The sequence below is a fragment of the Oryctolagus cuniculus genome, chromosome 1 (genome assembly GCF_051225735.1).
Source record: "Oryctolagus cuniculus isolate XC-2025 breed Fujian yellow rabbit chromosome 1, ASM5122573v1, whole genome shotgun sequence".
Lineage (NCBI taxonomy): Eukaryota > Metazoa > Chordata > Mammalia > Lagomorpha > Leporidae > Oryctolagus > Oryctolagus cuniculus.
The window spans coordinates 111,284,622-111,300,132 of record NC_142867.1 but is presented as its reverse complement, the minus strand read 5'-3'; the positions used below and the strand labels follow the sequence as shown (position 1 = coordinate 111,300,132).

The 15,511-nt window shown below is 51.9% G+C and overlaps 1 protein-coding gene across 4 annotated transcripts; it reads left to right on the top strand.

Annotated features, from left to right (window-relative positions):
- Nucleotides 1-2,359: 2,359 nt before the first annotated feature.
- HINFP (histone H4 transcription factor) lies at nucleotides 2,360-15,495 on the top strand. 4 transcript variants are annotated; one of them, XM_089334273.1, is made up of 10 exons: nucleotides 2,360-2,598; nucleotides 8,582-8,760; nucleotides 12,163-12,392; nucleotides 12,653-12,764; nucleotides 12,945-13,097; nucleotides 13,589-13,666; nucleotides 13,754-13,874; nucleotides 13,956-14,094; nucleotides 14,185-14,309; nucleotides 14,563-15,495. In XM_089334273.1, the coding sequence occupies exons 2-10, from the start codon at nucleotides 8,589-8,591 to the stop codon at nucleotides 14,984-14,986; spliced, it is 1,554 nt and encodes a 517-aa protein (XP_089190399.1). In that variant the 5' UTR covers nucleotides 2,360-2,598; nucleotides 8,582-8,588; the 3' UTR covers nucleotides 14,987-15,495. The 4 variants fall into 4 exon arrangements, with proteins under 4 accessions (XP_089190399.1, XP_089190408.1, XP_002722770.3 ...); XM_002722724.6 differs by having other exon boundaries at nucleotides 2,486-2,825; XM_089334282.1 differs by lacking the exon at nucleotides 8,582-8,760 and having other exon boundaries at nucleotides 2,365-2,598.
- Nucleotides 15,496-15,511: the final 16 nt, after the last annotated feature.

The window sequence follows — 15,511 nt, the reverse complement described above, 5'->3', positions numbered from 1 at the left end:
GAATACAAAATATAATTCCATCAACTTGACTCATCTCACAGGGGAAACCCACAGCTTTTAATAAGAATGAATTATCTTTTAACTTTTTGTGGCAGATTTTTCTCTTTAAGTAGGTTCTTAAAAATATTTTATTCATTTGAAAGGGAGAAAGTTTCTTCCATCTATTGGTTCATTTCCCAAATGCCCACAACAGCCAGGGTTGGGCCAGGTTGAAGCCAGGAGCCTGAAATTCCATTAGGTCTCCCACATGAATGACAGGAACCCAAGTGCTTGAGCCATCATGGGCTGCCTCCCAGGGTGCACATGAGCCGGAAGCTACAATCAGCAGTGGAGCCAGGAGGCCAGTGCCGTGGCGTATAGTGGGTTAAGCTGCTGCCTACGATGCCAGCATCCCAAACGGGCTGCGGTTCAGGTCTTGGCTGTTCCACTTCTGACCCAGCTCCCTGCTAATGTGTCTGGGAAAGCAGCAGAGGATGGCCCAAGTCGTTGGGCCCCTGCACCCACATGGGAGACCCAGAGGAGGCTCTGGGCTCTAGCCTGGCCCAACCCTGGCTGTTACCAACCATTTGGGGAGTCACCCAGCAGAAGGAAGATTTCTGTCTGCCTCTCCTCTCTCGTTGTGTAACTCAGCCTTTCAAATAAACAAATCAATCAATAAAAATTAAAAATGAAGAAAAAGAAAGTGGAAATGGAACCAGGACTTGACCCCAGGCACTGTCACATGGGATGCAGGCACCCCAAGTGGCAGCTTAACTGTTCTGTCAAGAGCCTACCCCTTTGTGGTAGTTTTTAAAGAAGCTGAGAGCCATTTTCAGTATGGATGAAATGTAAATCTGGGGGCCAGTGCCCTGGCGTATCTAGTAAAACCCACCTGCAGCCCTGGCATCCCATATGGGTGCTGTTTTGTGTCCCAGCTGTTCCACTTCCAATCCTGCTCCCTGCTAATATGCCTGGGAAAGCAGTGGAAGACAGCCCAAGTGCTTGGGCCCCTGCACCCACGTAGGAGACCTGGAAGAAGCTCCTGGTTCCTGGCTTCAGATCAGCCCAGTTCCGGCCGTTGTGGCCAACTGGGGAGTGAACCAGTGGATGGAAGACCTCTCTTTCTTTCCCTGCCTTTCCTTCACTGTATCTCTTTGAAATACATAAATAAACCTTTCAGAAAGAAAATGTAAATCTGAATTAAAATAAGATTGGCATTTCATGACATACAACTATGTACTTCTGAATGAATAAAGAGAAAATAATTTTTTTGGAATTATATTTTTAAGCCCTATTTTAAAATAGGAACCCAGCTATAATTCACTGTTGTTAAAAACAAAACTCACGCACAAACCTGGCCTTCCATCTGTAATGGCATCTTTAAATTCATTTTATCTATATTGATTACTTAATGTGTTTCCGGATTATATAAATTACATAGGTTTATTTTTAGACGACATAGAAAATAATAATGCAACAAAGTATCGATCCTAACTAAAGTATACAATTTCTTTAGCATATATGTCTTGAATCCTGTGTTTCAGCCCCTGGGATAAATAAGGGAGTTACAAAGAACACACATACAGTCCCTGCCTCCCTCACTGACCGGTCGGTCCAGTGCAGAATGCAGACGGGGAACCAGGCAAATATCACTCAATGCGATACAGCTGCAAAGGAAAGTAAGGGAAAGGATTTCAAGGACCCCATCCTGGAGAACCACGGGTCTCCTCTCAGCCCAGAAGAAATGAGTGGGAATCAAGTGAAAGACGGGGTTGGGGGAGAGGGGGAGGAATGTTCTAGGCAAGCAGCACAGAGCGGGACGTGAGCTTGAAAAGGACTCAAGTGGCCGCAGAAGCAGGCGGCGCCCAGCTGCTGCAGGGTCTAGAAAGCCTGAGTTGTTTAGGGAACGGGGACTCCGCCAGTTGTCAGCTCGCTGCGAGCGCTCCGGAGAATGTTCTGGAGCGAAGCGAGAGTGCACGCAGCGGGGACAGGTTCACGGACCTCGGGGGGCATGGGAATATGAGGGAGATGAATGTGAGAGGTCCTGTGCTCGCGGAGGTGGAATCCACAGCACTTGACGGATGTGGCGGGTCAGGGGGGGAAATCAAAGATGCCGGCCAGGTTTCCGGCCCCAGACAGCGGAGGGATGGCAAGGTTGTTCACCGGCCGCGCGGGGCAGAGAGAAGCTGGCTCAGGAACACCAATATCTGGGAGACAAGACTAAGAGGGTGAAGGACGCAGGTGGGGCAGAGCCGCCCACGTCCCCGCCTCCGCGCTGCCCATGGGACCAGGCAGATCCCCCAGAGGGGCCAGACCAAGCCGCGCGCATGCCCACTGGGCCCGCACGCCGAGTCTGCGCAGATGGGGGAATTCAGGCCCTTGGGCGCCAAGCCTGCGAGCGGTCTGGAGCCCCGAGGGCCCGCGCTACCTTTCCCCGCATCCGGCAACCCCTCGGTAGCGCTCCGAACGCCGAGCTCTACCCACGATCCCGCCCCTTCCGTGTTTTGGTGCGCACGGTTTCCGTCAGACGCAGCGGCCATTGGCTGTCAGTAGTATCTGGGAGCGGCGATTGGCTAGCGCTGCCCGTCGCTCAAGCTCTCTCTCAGGAGACTGTCTGAGGTAGGAGGAGGAGAGAGCCGGCGCTGGCGGGCGGTGAGCTGGGGCTCGGTGCTCGCTCCTGGCGGCCTGGAGGCGGTGCGTCCCGCGGCGGCTGCAGGAGGCCGAGCTCTTCCTGGGCCGCTTCGGCGAGGCTCCTTCCAGCGGCTCGAGCACGCTGGTTCTCTGTGGCGCCCACCCGGATTCGAACCTCGGTGCCCTCCCGGGTCGGGGCTTCACGCCGAGACTCGGTCAGTGCCACGCTTTTAGAGGGACGGGTCCCGGGAGGGCTGCGGGGCTGGGGTGAGAGGCTTTGCCCTCCGGAGCGGCTTCCTGCCCTCTTTCGGGTTCTCGTCCGCGAGACGTGCTCCCGCCACGGAGGGGAAGCGTCCCTGTCCCGGGGATTTCTCTGCCTTGAGCTCTGTCGCCGGGCGCTTTGTTTTGGTCTTCCCAGGACTTGGCCGAGTTGGGAGTCTGGGAGATGAGGACCCAAGTCCTTCCCTTTCCTGGAGACCACTCAGGGCTCACTCGGTGCCTTGCGCTACAGTGCACGCTCTCAAGTGTTTGCTGATCGCTTCTTACCGTGACCGCCGAGCGAAGGGAGGGAGGCTCGGGTCCCGGGTTGCCCTTTTGTTGGGTCCTTCGCAGCAGTCCGCTCAGGTCAGCCCTCAGCCGCAACGAGCGTACTCACAGCCAGCACGTGTGGAGTTTTTGTGCCATGCGAAGTATTTTGATATCAATTGTCTACTTCCGCCCCCAGTTCAGTGAGATACAATGGTTCCCGTGCTACACTGGAAACCCAGGCTTAAGGAAGGTCCCTACGGTTAGTAAATGTTGCTTCGTGAGCAGGTTAGCTGCATCTAACACCATCACTGAAACTGGTATCTCATTCTTAATAAGAAACAGGTTCAGAGAAGCTGAGTGGCTTTTCTAAAATACAGTAGCTAGTTCTAGAACTACCGTAGCTCCTAGGAGGTGTTTGATGACCCTGCGGGTGGAACTGAAGAGGGCACAGGCCAGGCTGTGCAGCAGGTTACAACTTGGAGGGGCTTGACGAAGGAGCTGCTTGCTAAAAGGCGTCTGGATATTGTGTGTGCAGAGACCATGTCTGTGGGTGGGGCACTCGGGTACCCTAAGAGGGGCAACAGTGGGAGGAAAATGGAGCCAAACTCCCTGGCTCTCTGTTGTCTCCACTTCTAGCGTTGTGACCCTGGTTAAATTACTTCACCTACCTGGGCCCATTTCCTCACTGGTGCAGTGGATAATAATAATAGCTAACACGGTAGAGTGTTGTATTAAAGGGTTTTTATACACATGAAACACCTAGAGCGGTGTTTGGATATGGTAGGTAAATAAATAGAGCAGATTCGCTGAGACAGAAAACTGGAACCCGGATCTCTGACGGCTGGTGCAGAGCTCTCCCGTATGTTGTTTGCATCATTTGCATCGTTCATCTACAGATGGGGCAGTGTGGGACATAGTTCTGTCGCACATCTCTCCTGTGTCTCTAGGGACACAGGGAGAAAAAGAGGAAGTCAGGAAGCTTTGCCTAAGTCAGGTCATTCCCTGTCACTAGGTAGCCAGCTTCCTGGGTCTTCCCACCCAACCCCACCGTGGGAACGCGTTTAGAACATTTGTGCTCAGCACTGTGGGCACCGTGGAGAGACCCAGATGCACCTGCTGGGGCCTCTACTCAGAAACAGCTTATAGCCCAGTTGTGTAAACAGGAACAGAACACATAAAAAGACCATGAGTGATCCTCATGGTGTCCTAATTGGGTTGAGGTTTTATGATGTCTGTCAACAGTGCCAGCCCTAGAACCAGAAGGCCAAAGAGTTGTTACTGAGGAGTAGCATAGTTTAGGAGGGCTTCCTGGAATATGATCATCCGAGACCTGTGAGCACTGGGGCCTACGGAGCTCTGTGCTGGTCCCTGCCCTGTGAAACGTGTAGTCTAGGGAGACTGCTTTCTGTTGCGTTGGAGCAAGCGCTGCAGTGAAGGGGTCTACGGGACGCTGTGGGCAGGAGATGGGAAACTCCAGCTGACCTGGTGAACTGGGGAGAGGGAGACCAAGGAAGGGACCTTGGGGTCTGAAGGATGAGCTGCTGCTTCGGCAGAGTTTCAGGAGAGTGAATCAGAGAGGCAAGGGAGAAGAAGCTGGAGAAGCAGCATGGTGTGGTGGTGGTGAGGGGGTGTGATCCTTGGATCAGAATCAGGGCCCTCTCAGAGTAGTGTAGTGACATGTGGAGCGGGGTCATGGCAGGGCTAACGTTACCTGGGCCCTCGTGGGTGTGAATTTCCACACCCAGACTCTGGAGAAGTAAGTTGAAGCTAGTTTGGAAAGTCTTGCATTTTCCATACTGTAAGTGGTAGAGAGGAAGTTTGGGATTTTATGTCTGGCTTAGGGAGACTTTCCCTACCCCAACTTTATGAAAGCAGTAGACGTTTTCTCCTAATAAAGCCTAGGAGCAGCCCTGCAATCCTTGTCTAATCCAGTGTCCCGGTGACTTGATTCTTCTCTGAGGAGGAGAAAAGACTGGGTAGGTTTAGCAGATAGAGTAGGTTCAGAGCCTTGTACTTGGAGGCATGAAGGATTTATGACCTTATTTTATTTCATTTATTTTATTCCTCTTAATATTCAGTAAAGGCCTTTTACAGAGTCCTCATCAGTCTCAGGTAGGCCAGAGTCGGCCGTGCCCTGTTCCCTTCCAGGGTCTGCTAGGGTGGGGGCAGTGAGATCCCCTAGGGGAAGGTGGCATTCAGGGGACACAGTCAAGGCTTTTATTGTTTTCTCTCCTCCCAGAACTTTAGGTTCCAGTGTCATCCTTTTTTCTGTGTTCTTTTTTAATGAGAGAAACTTTTGCCGTTTCTTGAAGTATGCTGCTGGTACTGCCTGGATCAAAACTGAATGCTGAGTTTTAAAAGCAGATTTCTAGGCTCACCTGCCACTTTGCTGAATCTGAACTTCTAGGGGGAGGGACTGGAGAACCCTATTTGTGTGTATAGTAAGCATTGAAAACATTTAGTTTTATAATCGTCTCTCTCTCTAACAAATAGTTATTATATGCCTAAGTTTGTCTAGCAATTTATAGGTACCTCGGGTGCAGTGTAAATGAGACAGGTCTTCTTTATGTTTTGTTTTTAAAGGTTTCTGGTACAGCAATGCCTGGTCAGCCACCCCCCAAATACTTGTGGGATGAACTTAAGACGACCTCGAGGCAATAACCCATGCGAGGTCATCCCATCCGCACCCAGTGAGGATCCCCACATTTGTGGCAGTCCCCAGGCACCCCAGGCTCTCAGGGTAGCTGCTATACCCCATCCCACCCGCATGTTTGCCATAAATGTAGGAGTGGAGGCAAAATTCAGACCCTGGATTCCAACGCCTGTAAAAAGGCGTCTGCTAACCAAGGGTCGAGGATATGCGTGTCTTTCCAGAGAATGCGGGACAGCCCATTGTGTACCAGCCAGAAACATCAAGCCTACAACTGATAGCCAACCAGAACCAGCTGAACAAGACTGAGAGCCCACCTTGTTAGCGGATGTACTTGCCCTATCATCCTACCCTGAGGAACTGTAGCCACATCCATTACTGTTTTATACCCCACTAGCTCTGGTCAGCCACTCGAACAGCCCACAGCCTGTGTGCAGTCATGCCAACCTGATTACCATTGTTCCTCATTCCTACCCCCATCTGAGCAAGCACTCCTGTGGTCTCCCGTTTTGAGCGCTGGTTAGTCAATGATGGGTAAGATCCCCTGGAGGACAACCTAAGACAGGCACAGCCGTGTATGGAGACCACATGGAAGCGGGGTCAACAATGGTATGGCCAAGAATCATGCCTCCCGTTGCTCAAAAATAAAGGAAAAGGGGGAAATGTGGAATGAGAAGGCCATGCCAAGATGGCCGCTGGCAACGGAAACTGCCTGGCAACAGGCTGTGATTGGATGGCTTCAGAAACTGCCTGGCAACAGGATGTGATTGGTTAGGGCATAGACTGCCCCTTGACCGGATTGGCTGCCTTGGCTATATAAGCTGCTGTATCAACTGAAATAAACGAGTCTGCAGGCTGCTCGTCTCAGGCCTGCTTTCACCAGATTCCTGCGGTCTGTGTAGTGACTCCGCGCCTCTTGCCCTCACCACGTTCTTCCTCTCAGAAACAAATCAACCGCAACAAAGGTTGACTCTTTTTTTTTTTTTTTTCCTAAGATTTATTTGAAAGTCAGAATTACAGAGAGAGAGGGAGAGACAGAGAAAGAGGTCTTCCATCCACTGGTTCACTCCCCAAATGGCTGAAACGGCTAGTGCTGGGCTGATCTGAAGCCAGGAGTCAGGAGCTTCCTCTGGGTTTTCCACGTGGGTGCAGGGGTCCAAGTACCTGGGCCATCTTCTGCTACTTTCCCAGGTACATCAGCCAGGAGCTGGATCAGAAGTGGAGCAGCTTGGGACTTGAACCCATATGGGATGCCGACACTGCAGGCAGAGGCTGAACCTTCTACGCCACAGTGCTGGCCCCAAGGGTGACTCTTTTACAAAATCTTTTTTACATTAATTTTCATTTATTTGAAAGGTAGAGAGATCTTCTGTCTGCTGATTCACTCTCCAAATGCAGTCAACAGCCGAAGCTGGGCCAGGCTGAAGACAGGAGTTCAGAACTCAATCTAGGTTTCACACATGGGTGACTTCAGGAACCCAAATATTTGAGCCATCACTTGCTGCCTCCCATGATCAGTATTAGTGGGGAAGTGGGAAGCTGGAAGCTGGAAGCTGGAATCAGAAGTGGAGCAGGCACTCCAGCCCAGGCCCTTCCATAGAGGGTGGGAGCATCCTAGCGGCATCTTAGCCACTGGCCAAACACCTGCCCCTGGAATCTACGTTTCAACAGGGTGTTTGGGAGTGCTGGGTAATCGTTGGCTAGTTAGGCAGGGGCAGATTGTGTGACACTTTGAAAGTGTGAAGTCTGACAGAGAACTTAAGACATGATGCTATGAGAAGTAAGCAGATTTGGGGCCCATCTGCAGGCTGTGTCCAATAGGAAGATTGAGGACTTTAGGGTGAGCTTTGTTTGACCTTGCTATACCACCAGTGTGTGACCTTGTGCACATCACCTAACTTCAGATCCTTGTCTATAAAGGAGATTAAAAATAGTACATACCTATTAGCATGGTTGGTAATTAAAGGATGTAATACAAATAAAATGTTTAAGATGGTGCTTGACATAAAGTAGCTGTGAAATTAAAAATAAAAGGTTTTAGGGACAGGCATCGTGGTATAGCAAGTTAAGCAACTGCTTGGGTTGCCTGTATCCCATTTTGGAGTGCCGGTTTGAGTCCTGGCTACTTCATTTCCAATCCAGCTTCCTGGTAACACATCCTGGGAGGCAGCAGATGATGGCTTAAGTGCTTGGTCTCTTGCCACCCATTTGGGAGACCCAGATGGAGTGCTGGGTTTCTGGCCCAGCTGTGGCTGTTGCAGGCATTTGGGGGAATGAACTAGCAGGTGGGAGTTCTCTCTCTCTATTGCTCTGCCTTTCAAGTAGATGAAAATAAATAAATAAATAAACTTTAAAAGGATCTATTAGCTCCATCTTGCAGAAAAGAATGTTCAAAAGTTGAAGGTTAAGTTCTTGGCCAAAGTCACATAGCTAGTAGGTGGTAGACAGTAGAGTCTGGATTTGAATTCTGATTCCTTTCCAGAGTTGTCTCTGAACCTGAGTGTTGTTCTTCCTGCCTAAAGCATAATTCCTTCTTGGTGGGTTGCTCTGAAACTTCAAGAGGAAATGTCTGTTAAAGTGTTTAGCTTACTGCCTAGCACAAACTGGATAGTGTTAGTTTCTGTTCCCTTTTTTCAAGAACACCAGATAGCTTCCAGGAATTTGAAGAACTGCTATTCCATCCTCACTGGAAACACACCTGCTGATTCTAGGCAGGCTGCCTGCCCAGCTGTTTGCCCCAGCAGCACTGGGTGGAATCTTTGCAGCTATGTACTTCTTCCTCTCCCTCCACAGCAAGGCCATGCCACCTGCTGGGAAGGTGCCCCGGAAGGAGAACCTGGGGCTCCAGTGTGAGTGGGGGTCCTGCTCCTCTGTGTGCTCAGCCATGGAGGAATTCTGCGAGCATGTCACTCAGCACCTGCAACAGCACCTGCATGGTTCCAGGGAGGAGGAAGAGGAGGATGACCCGCTTGGTAAGGGAGCAGGACACAGGAAGGGGAAAGAGCTAAAAGGAAGATGGGAAATTGACTTTCCTTTCCCCAAAGGGAGAGGACAGCCTGGGAGAATGGAGGCTTATTTTCCATATTGTGCTTTTTTTGGTTATAAAAACATTGTAAATTTATTTATAGACAATTCAGTCAACAAAAGGATATAGGGAGTGCATCTGCCATCAAGAGGCAGTTACACTGCTTTAGTGAACATTCTTTTTGCCTTCTCTTGCATTTGTGTACTTAAATTAGATGCAGATTTTGTTTTTTGTAAAAAGCTCATACTGTAGAAGCGGTTGGCAACCCTTTCTCTTTAACTCTGGGAGTGCTCCTCTCTCCAACCCCCTCCTCTTCTCCCGCAGCCACCAGTTAGGGGTATCTGTGTGTGTGTGTGTGTTTATGTATCTAGATAAATACAGAAATATAAAGATTTATTTATTTATTTGAAAGGTAGAGCGAGAGAAGGAGGGAAAGAGAGATGGTCCATCTGTTGGGTCACTTTCCAAATGCCTGCAAGAGCCAGGGCTGAAGCTAGGAGCTAGGAGCAAGGAACTGTATCTAGGTCTCCCATGCGGGTGGCAGCAACACAAGCATTTGGGCCATCACCTGCCTCCCAGGATGCGCATCAGCAGGTACATGGATGGGCCGCAGAATAGCTTGGACTCAGAACAGGCACTGTGGCACAGGATGTGTGTGTGTGTGCATGCATATGCATGTATTTAAGATTTTATTTATTTACTTGAGAGGCAGAGTTACAGAAGAAGAGAGAGGTCTTCCATCCACTGGTTCACTCCCTAAATGGCGACAATGGCTGGAACTGGGCTGATCAGAAGCCAGGATCTTATTCTGGCTCTCCCACATGGGTGCAGCGGCCCAAGCACTTAGGCCATCTTCTGCTTTCCCATGCCATCAGCAGGGAGGTGGATTGGAAGTGGAGCAACTGGGACTCGAACTAGTTGCCCATATGGGATGCTGGCACCATAGGTGGATGCCTAAGCTACTACGCCACAGCGCTGGCCCCTGCAATATATATTTTACAACACAAAAATTAAAGGAAAAAAAATACCAGGAACAATACTTACTAAATACTGTCTGCAATGTCTGTCTGCCTCTCTCTCTAATATGAGAGGCAGACAGAGAGAGCTCCCATCTGCTGGTTTACTTCCCCGAAGCTGCAGTAATCCCAGGCTAGAAGCTGAAGCTGAAGCTGGGAGCCAACAACTCAAGCCAAGTCTCCTATGCAGGAGGCAGGAACCCAGTCACTTGCGCCATCACTGTAGCCTCCCAGGGTCTGCGTTAGCAGGAAGCTGGAGTCAGGAGCAGAGCTGGGTGCTCTGATGTGAGACATGGTGTCTTAACTGGCATTTTAATTGCTAGGTTAAATGCCTGTCCCTTACTGTCTGTCTCTCTCTTTTTTTTAAGGTTTATTTATTTAATTGAAAGGCAGAGTCACAGAGAGATAGGGGAAGACAGGGAAAGAGAGAGAGCTTCCATCCACTGTTTCACTCCCCAGATGGCTGCTACAGCCAGGTCTGGGCCAGGCTGAAGCCAGAAACTCCATCCAGGTGGCAGGGCCCAACTACTTGGACCATCCTTTACTGCTTTCCCGGGCACATTAGCAGGGAGCTGGATTGGAAGTGCAGCAGCTGGGACTTGATCCAGCACTCACATGGGATGCTGGCATTGTGGGCAGCAGCTTAGCCCACTGCACCACAACACCCGCCCCCCTTGTGCTCCTTTATTTAAAGGGGAGGGGGTACTTTCTGGTGGCACAGCAGGTTAAGCTGCCATTTTCAACACCTGCATCCTATATCAGAGCACCAGTTTAAGCCTATGCTACTCCACTTCTGATCCAGCTCCCTGCTAGTGTGCCTGGGAAGCAGTAGAGGATGAACCAGGTGCTTAGTGCCCTGTCACCCATGTAGGAGACCTTGTAAGTATGGGGACCACTCTCCTTCCCCAACCCGAGATTCTGTGACTAAGCTATAACTGATAGTTTGAAAAGTAATAAAGAACAATCAGAGGATGGTCATATTTTCTAAAATACATACCTTTTTTTTTTAATTAATGTATTTATTTGAAAGGCAGAGTTACAGAGAGAGGGAGAGACATCTTCCATCCACTGGTTCACTCCCCAAATGGCTGCAACAGCCAGGACTGAGCCAGACTGAAGCCAAGAGCCAGGAACTTCCTCCAGGTCTCCCATGTCAGTGTGGGGGCCCAAGCACTTGAGCCATCCTCTGCCACTTTCCCAGCTCCACCAGCAGGAAGCTGGATCTGAAGTGGAGCAGCTGGGGTTCGAACCAACACCCATACGGAATGTTGGTGTCGCAGGCAGCAGCTTAACCAGCCACACCATGACTTCAGCCCCTCTACTTTTTGAGACAACCATTTCTTTCTTTTCTTTCTTTCTTTCTTTTTTTTTTTTTTATTTGACAGGTAGATTTATAGACAGTGAGAGAAAGAGAAAGAGAGAAAGGTCTTCCTTCCATTGGTTCACTCCCCTAATGGCTGCCATGGCCAGCGCTGTGCTGATCCGAAGCCAGGAGCCGGCTGCTTCCTCCTGGTCTCCCATGCGGGTGCAGGGGCCCAAGCACCTGGGCCACAGCAGAGAGCTGGACTGGAAGAGGAGCACCAGGACTAGTACCCGGCACCCCAACTGGGACTAGAACCTGGGGTGCCGGCACCACAGGCGGAGGATTAGCCAAGTGAGCCACGGCGCTGGCTGAGACACCATTTCTATAAAGCTTTGAAGCTAAGTTGCTTGGAGATGCTAGAGATATTGGAAGTGGATTGGAACCATTGCTGGGGCCTTCCTGGAGAAAGCAGCTCTTGAGTGGGAAGTGGGGGGACAGAGGAGGCTGCGTCTTCCTCAGGGGCAGTGGGCACTGTGAGCCAGAGTCTGTGGTGCCAGCCACACCCGCCGGCTCTGAGCTCGGGCCTTGAGTTTGCAGTTACCTCTGCCTCCACCACACCTGCCCTTCACTTACTGCGGATACGCATCCGTCAGATCTCAGCATGAGGGCAATTCTCAAGACACCCCTGTCTGTGTCCAGCTACCTCTGCTTCATAATTGTATAGTACCGTGGGCCCCTACCCCATCACGCTTATCACTACTAGTTGCAGTTTTATTTTGTAGATGTGATGATTGAGTAATGTTCTTTTTTCCTTGACTGAAAGCTGTGTGAGGGCAAGGACTGGTACTCTGTCATGCTGGTTACGTCCTTAGTGCCTGGTGCACAGTGGATGGTCATTAAGTGATGGTATTTGCTGAAGGAACTCCTGGTAATTTGGTAAGCGCCTGGCCTTATTCCCTGCCAAGTGCTGCAGGTGGAGAGAATGCTGACCCCAGGAAAGGACTGGACTCTCCTTCTAAACCCTTTGCAGGGGAAGAATTCTCCTGCTTGTGGCAGGAGTGCGGCTTTTGCTCTCTGGACAGTTCTGCTGATCTCATCCGCCACGTCTACTTCCACTGCTACCACACCAAGCTGAAGCAGTGGGGGCTGCAGGCCTTGCAAAGCCAGGCAGATCTCAGCCCCTGCATCTTGGACTTCCAGAGCCGGAACATCATCCCTGACATCCCTGACCACTTCCTGTGTCTGTGGGAGTACTGTGAGGTCAGTGAGCAGTGCCAGTCATGGCGGGGGGGGGGGGGGGGTCTGGGAGTCCTGACTCAAGCTGTCTTGACTTTCTTAGGGGTGGTTATCTTACCACAGCTCCTGCTAGTGCCTCTGCCCTAGCTCCGTGTAGCTCCTTTCCTCTAACTTTCTATCCCTACCCAGTTAATTTGGGAGAGAGCCAGGAAACCCCTCTGGGCACATGGTGGTAAGGGTCCCTCCACTACCTCAGTTCTCACCTTGAGTTGCCTCTGGCACAGAGCACCTTTGACAACCCTGAGTGGTTCTATCGGCACGTGGAAGCGCACAGCCTGTGCTATGAATACAAAGCAGTTGGCAAGGACAACCATGTGGTGCTGTGTGGCTGGAAAGGTAGGGCCTGTCTTTAACTTCTGGGTCCTGAAAGAAACCCTGGGGTGGCCAGGGGCCAGGGCAGCCAAGGAGCGGGCCAGTCCTGCAGGGCTAGCTTGGCTGGCAGCTGGAGAGAGTTGGGGCTCGTAGAGCCTATTGGGGGAGTTTGTAACTGGAACCTGGCCGGGCCTTCCTTCCCAGGCTGCACCTGCACCTTCAAAGACCGCTGTAAGCTTCGAGAACACCTCCGCAGCCACACCCAGGAGAAGGTGGTAGCCTGTCCCACCTGCGGGGGCATGTTTGCCAACAACACCAAGTTCTTGGATCACATCCGCCGCCAGACCTCCCTGGATCGTAAGAGCCAGAGAGCAGGGGTGGGAGCAGGTTGCCCTGCCCGGAGCGTGGTGGGCGCGTGTTTCCCCTGAAGAGATCTGTGGCTTGGCTCCCTCTTCCTTCTGGGCTCACGCACCCCACAGCCTCGGTGCTGAGCCAGTCCCGGGTGCTGTCGCTCAGCACTCACTGCCCGTCAGTTATCTCAGTGAGCCCTCAAAGCAGCCCCGTGAGGTAGGCTTCTTATCCCCGTTTCTGCAGATGCAGAAGCTGCGGCTCAGAGAGGTTAAGTCAGTCAGCTGAAATCACACAGAGAGTAAGTGGTGAGGGCGGGCTTCTCTCTCAGGTTCTCTGTTCTGGCCCCGCGTTCTTTCCAGGCTCCTGTGTCCATCCACAGCTCGCTAGGCTCCCCTTTGTCCTCGGGTGCTCCCTTGTGCCTGGGGTGGTCCTCCTCCTCTTCCCTCTCCTCTCCACATCCCCCGCCGCCCTCCTTTCATTGCCTGCCCTGTCCCCAGAGCAGCGCTTCCAGTGCTCTCACTGTTCCAAGAGGTTTGCCACAGAGCGGCTCTTGCGGGACCATATGCGCAACCATGGTGAGTGGCCCGCCACGCCAGCCTCCCCGTCCACCCTCCAGGGCTCCACAAGTCTTCAAACCACAGCCTCCTCTCTGCTCCTCCCAGTGAATCACTATAAGTGCCCCCTGTGTGACATGACCTGCCCGCTGCCTTCCTCCCTCCGCAATCACATGCGCTTCCGCCACAGTGAGGACCGTCCCTTTAAATGTGACTGTTGCGACTACAGGTAAGGGGAATCGGGGCCCAGAAAAAGAGCTCGTGTTCCAGGGTCCCCATGTCCTCCAACCCCCCTCACCTCTCCTGGCAGCTGTAAGAATCTGATCGACCTCCGGAAACACCTGGAAACGCACAGCAAGGAGCCAGCCTACAGGTGTGATTTCGAGAGCTGCACCTTCAGTGCCCGGTCCCTCTGCTCCGTCAAGTCCCATTACCGCAAAGTGCACGAGGTGAGGGGCTGGGGGTGGAGTGGGCCTGGCAGAAGTGTGGGGGAGCCTGGGGTCAAGGGTCAGCCTCACTTCTGCCTCTCTCCTTGTCAGGGGGACTCGGAGCCGAGGTACAAATGTCATGTGTGTGACAAGTGCTTCACACGGGGCAACAGCCTCACCGTGCACCTTCGCCAGAAGCATCAGTTCAAGTGGCCCTCGGGGCACCCCCGTTTTCGGTAGGTCCCACAACAACCCTCCCTCCAGGTTCACACACGTTTTTTTCTGTGTCTTTTTTTTTTTTTTTTTTTTTTTTTTGCGCCAAAGTTAAAAACCTTTGAATGCTTTTATGGTGGGTTACTGTCTGTCAGTTTTCAATGGTGTCACATAAAATCCCAGGATTCCTTCTGCATCTGTCCCTTAAGCTCCCTGTGTGTGAGCTGTTTGGCATCCCCTGCCCACGTGTGCTGCCTTGTGTTCCTCCTCCCCCAGGTACAAGGAGCATGAAGACGGCTACATGCGGCTGCAGCTGGTTCGCTACGAGAGTGTAGAGCTGACTCAGCAGCTGCTGCAGCAGCCCCCAGAGGGGTCCGGCCTGGGATCAGCACTGAATGAGAGCAGCCTACAGGGCCTCATCCTAGAAACGGTGACAGAGGAGCCAGGATCTAAGGAAGAGGCGGAAGAGGAGGAGGAGAGCAGGGGTGGTGAGGGGACAGCCCACTCAGCCTCTCAGAACAACCCCAGCCCTGTCATCCACATGGTGAATCAGACCAACACCCAAGGCCAGCGAGAGATTGTCTACTATGTGCTGGCTGAAGCCCCCGGGGAGCCCCCGCCAGCTCCGGAGCTGCCCTCAGGAGGCATCATGGAGAAGCTTCCAGAACTTGCTGAGGAGCCAGAGGTCCACACTGTGTGAAGCTGCAGAGCCTGGCCACTTCTGCCCCGGCCCCGGAGTTTGAGCTGGGGGTGCAGTGCCCCAGGGGGCGGCTCTTGCAGCTGGATACCTTAGGAGTGATGTGGAGAGCAGTGCGCACTGCTCTTCCTGGGCTTGCATGGTTCTGCGGGCTCTCAGGACTTCCCTTTCTGCCAGACTGCAATTTCTGGGGGTCCTTAGCTACCTGGGTTCTCTGAAGGGATCCTGGCTGTATGTGTTCTTGGTAAGGGGCTGTGATCAGGCTTAACCGTTACTCTGTAGACGTGCTAGACCATGCTGAATTCCTTACTCAGCTTACGTCCATTTCCATGCCACACCCCCTATAAGGGCTTTTCGTTGCCATCAGCCAAGGTATTAGGAACCAGGCATCCATTTCTCTTAGGGGTTCCTACAACAGCAAGGGCTCTACGGTTATCCTCAGGGACGGGCTTGGAGGTACTGAATGTGTGTAGTAGTTGTTTTTTTATAATAAACACTTGGACTGGAACTCATTTCTTCCTAGGTATA

Coding starts and splice junctions, on each gene's coding strand:
- HINFP (XM_089334273.1), top strand. CDS start 8,589: ATGCCACCTGCTGGGAAGGTGCCCCGGAAGGAGAACCTGGGGCTCCAG. Junction 12,765..12,944: donor GGTGCTGTGTGGCTGGAAAG/GTAGGGCCTGTC, acceptor CTTCCTTCCCAG/GCTGCACCTGCACCTTCAAA. Junction 14,095..14,184: donor ATTACCGCAAAGTGCACGAG/GTGAGGGGCTGG, acceptor TCTCCTTGTCAG/GGGGACTCGGAGCCGAGGTA.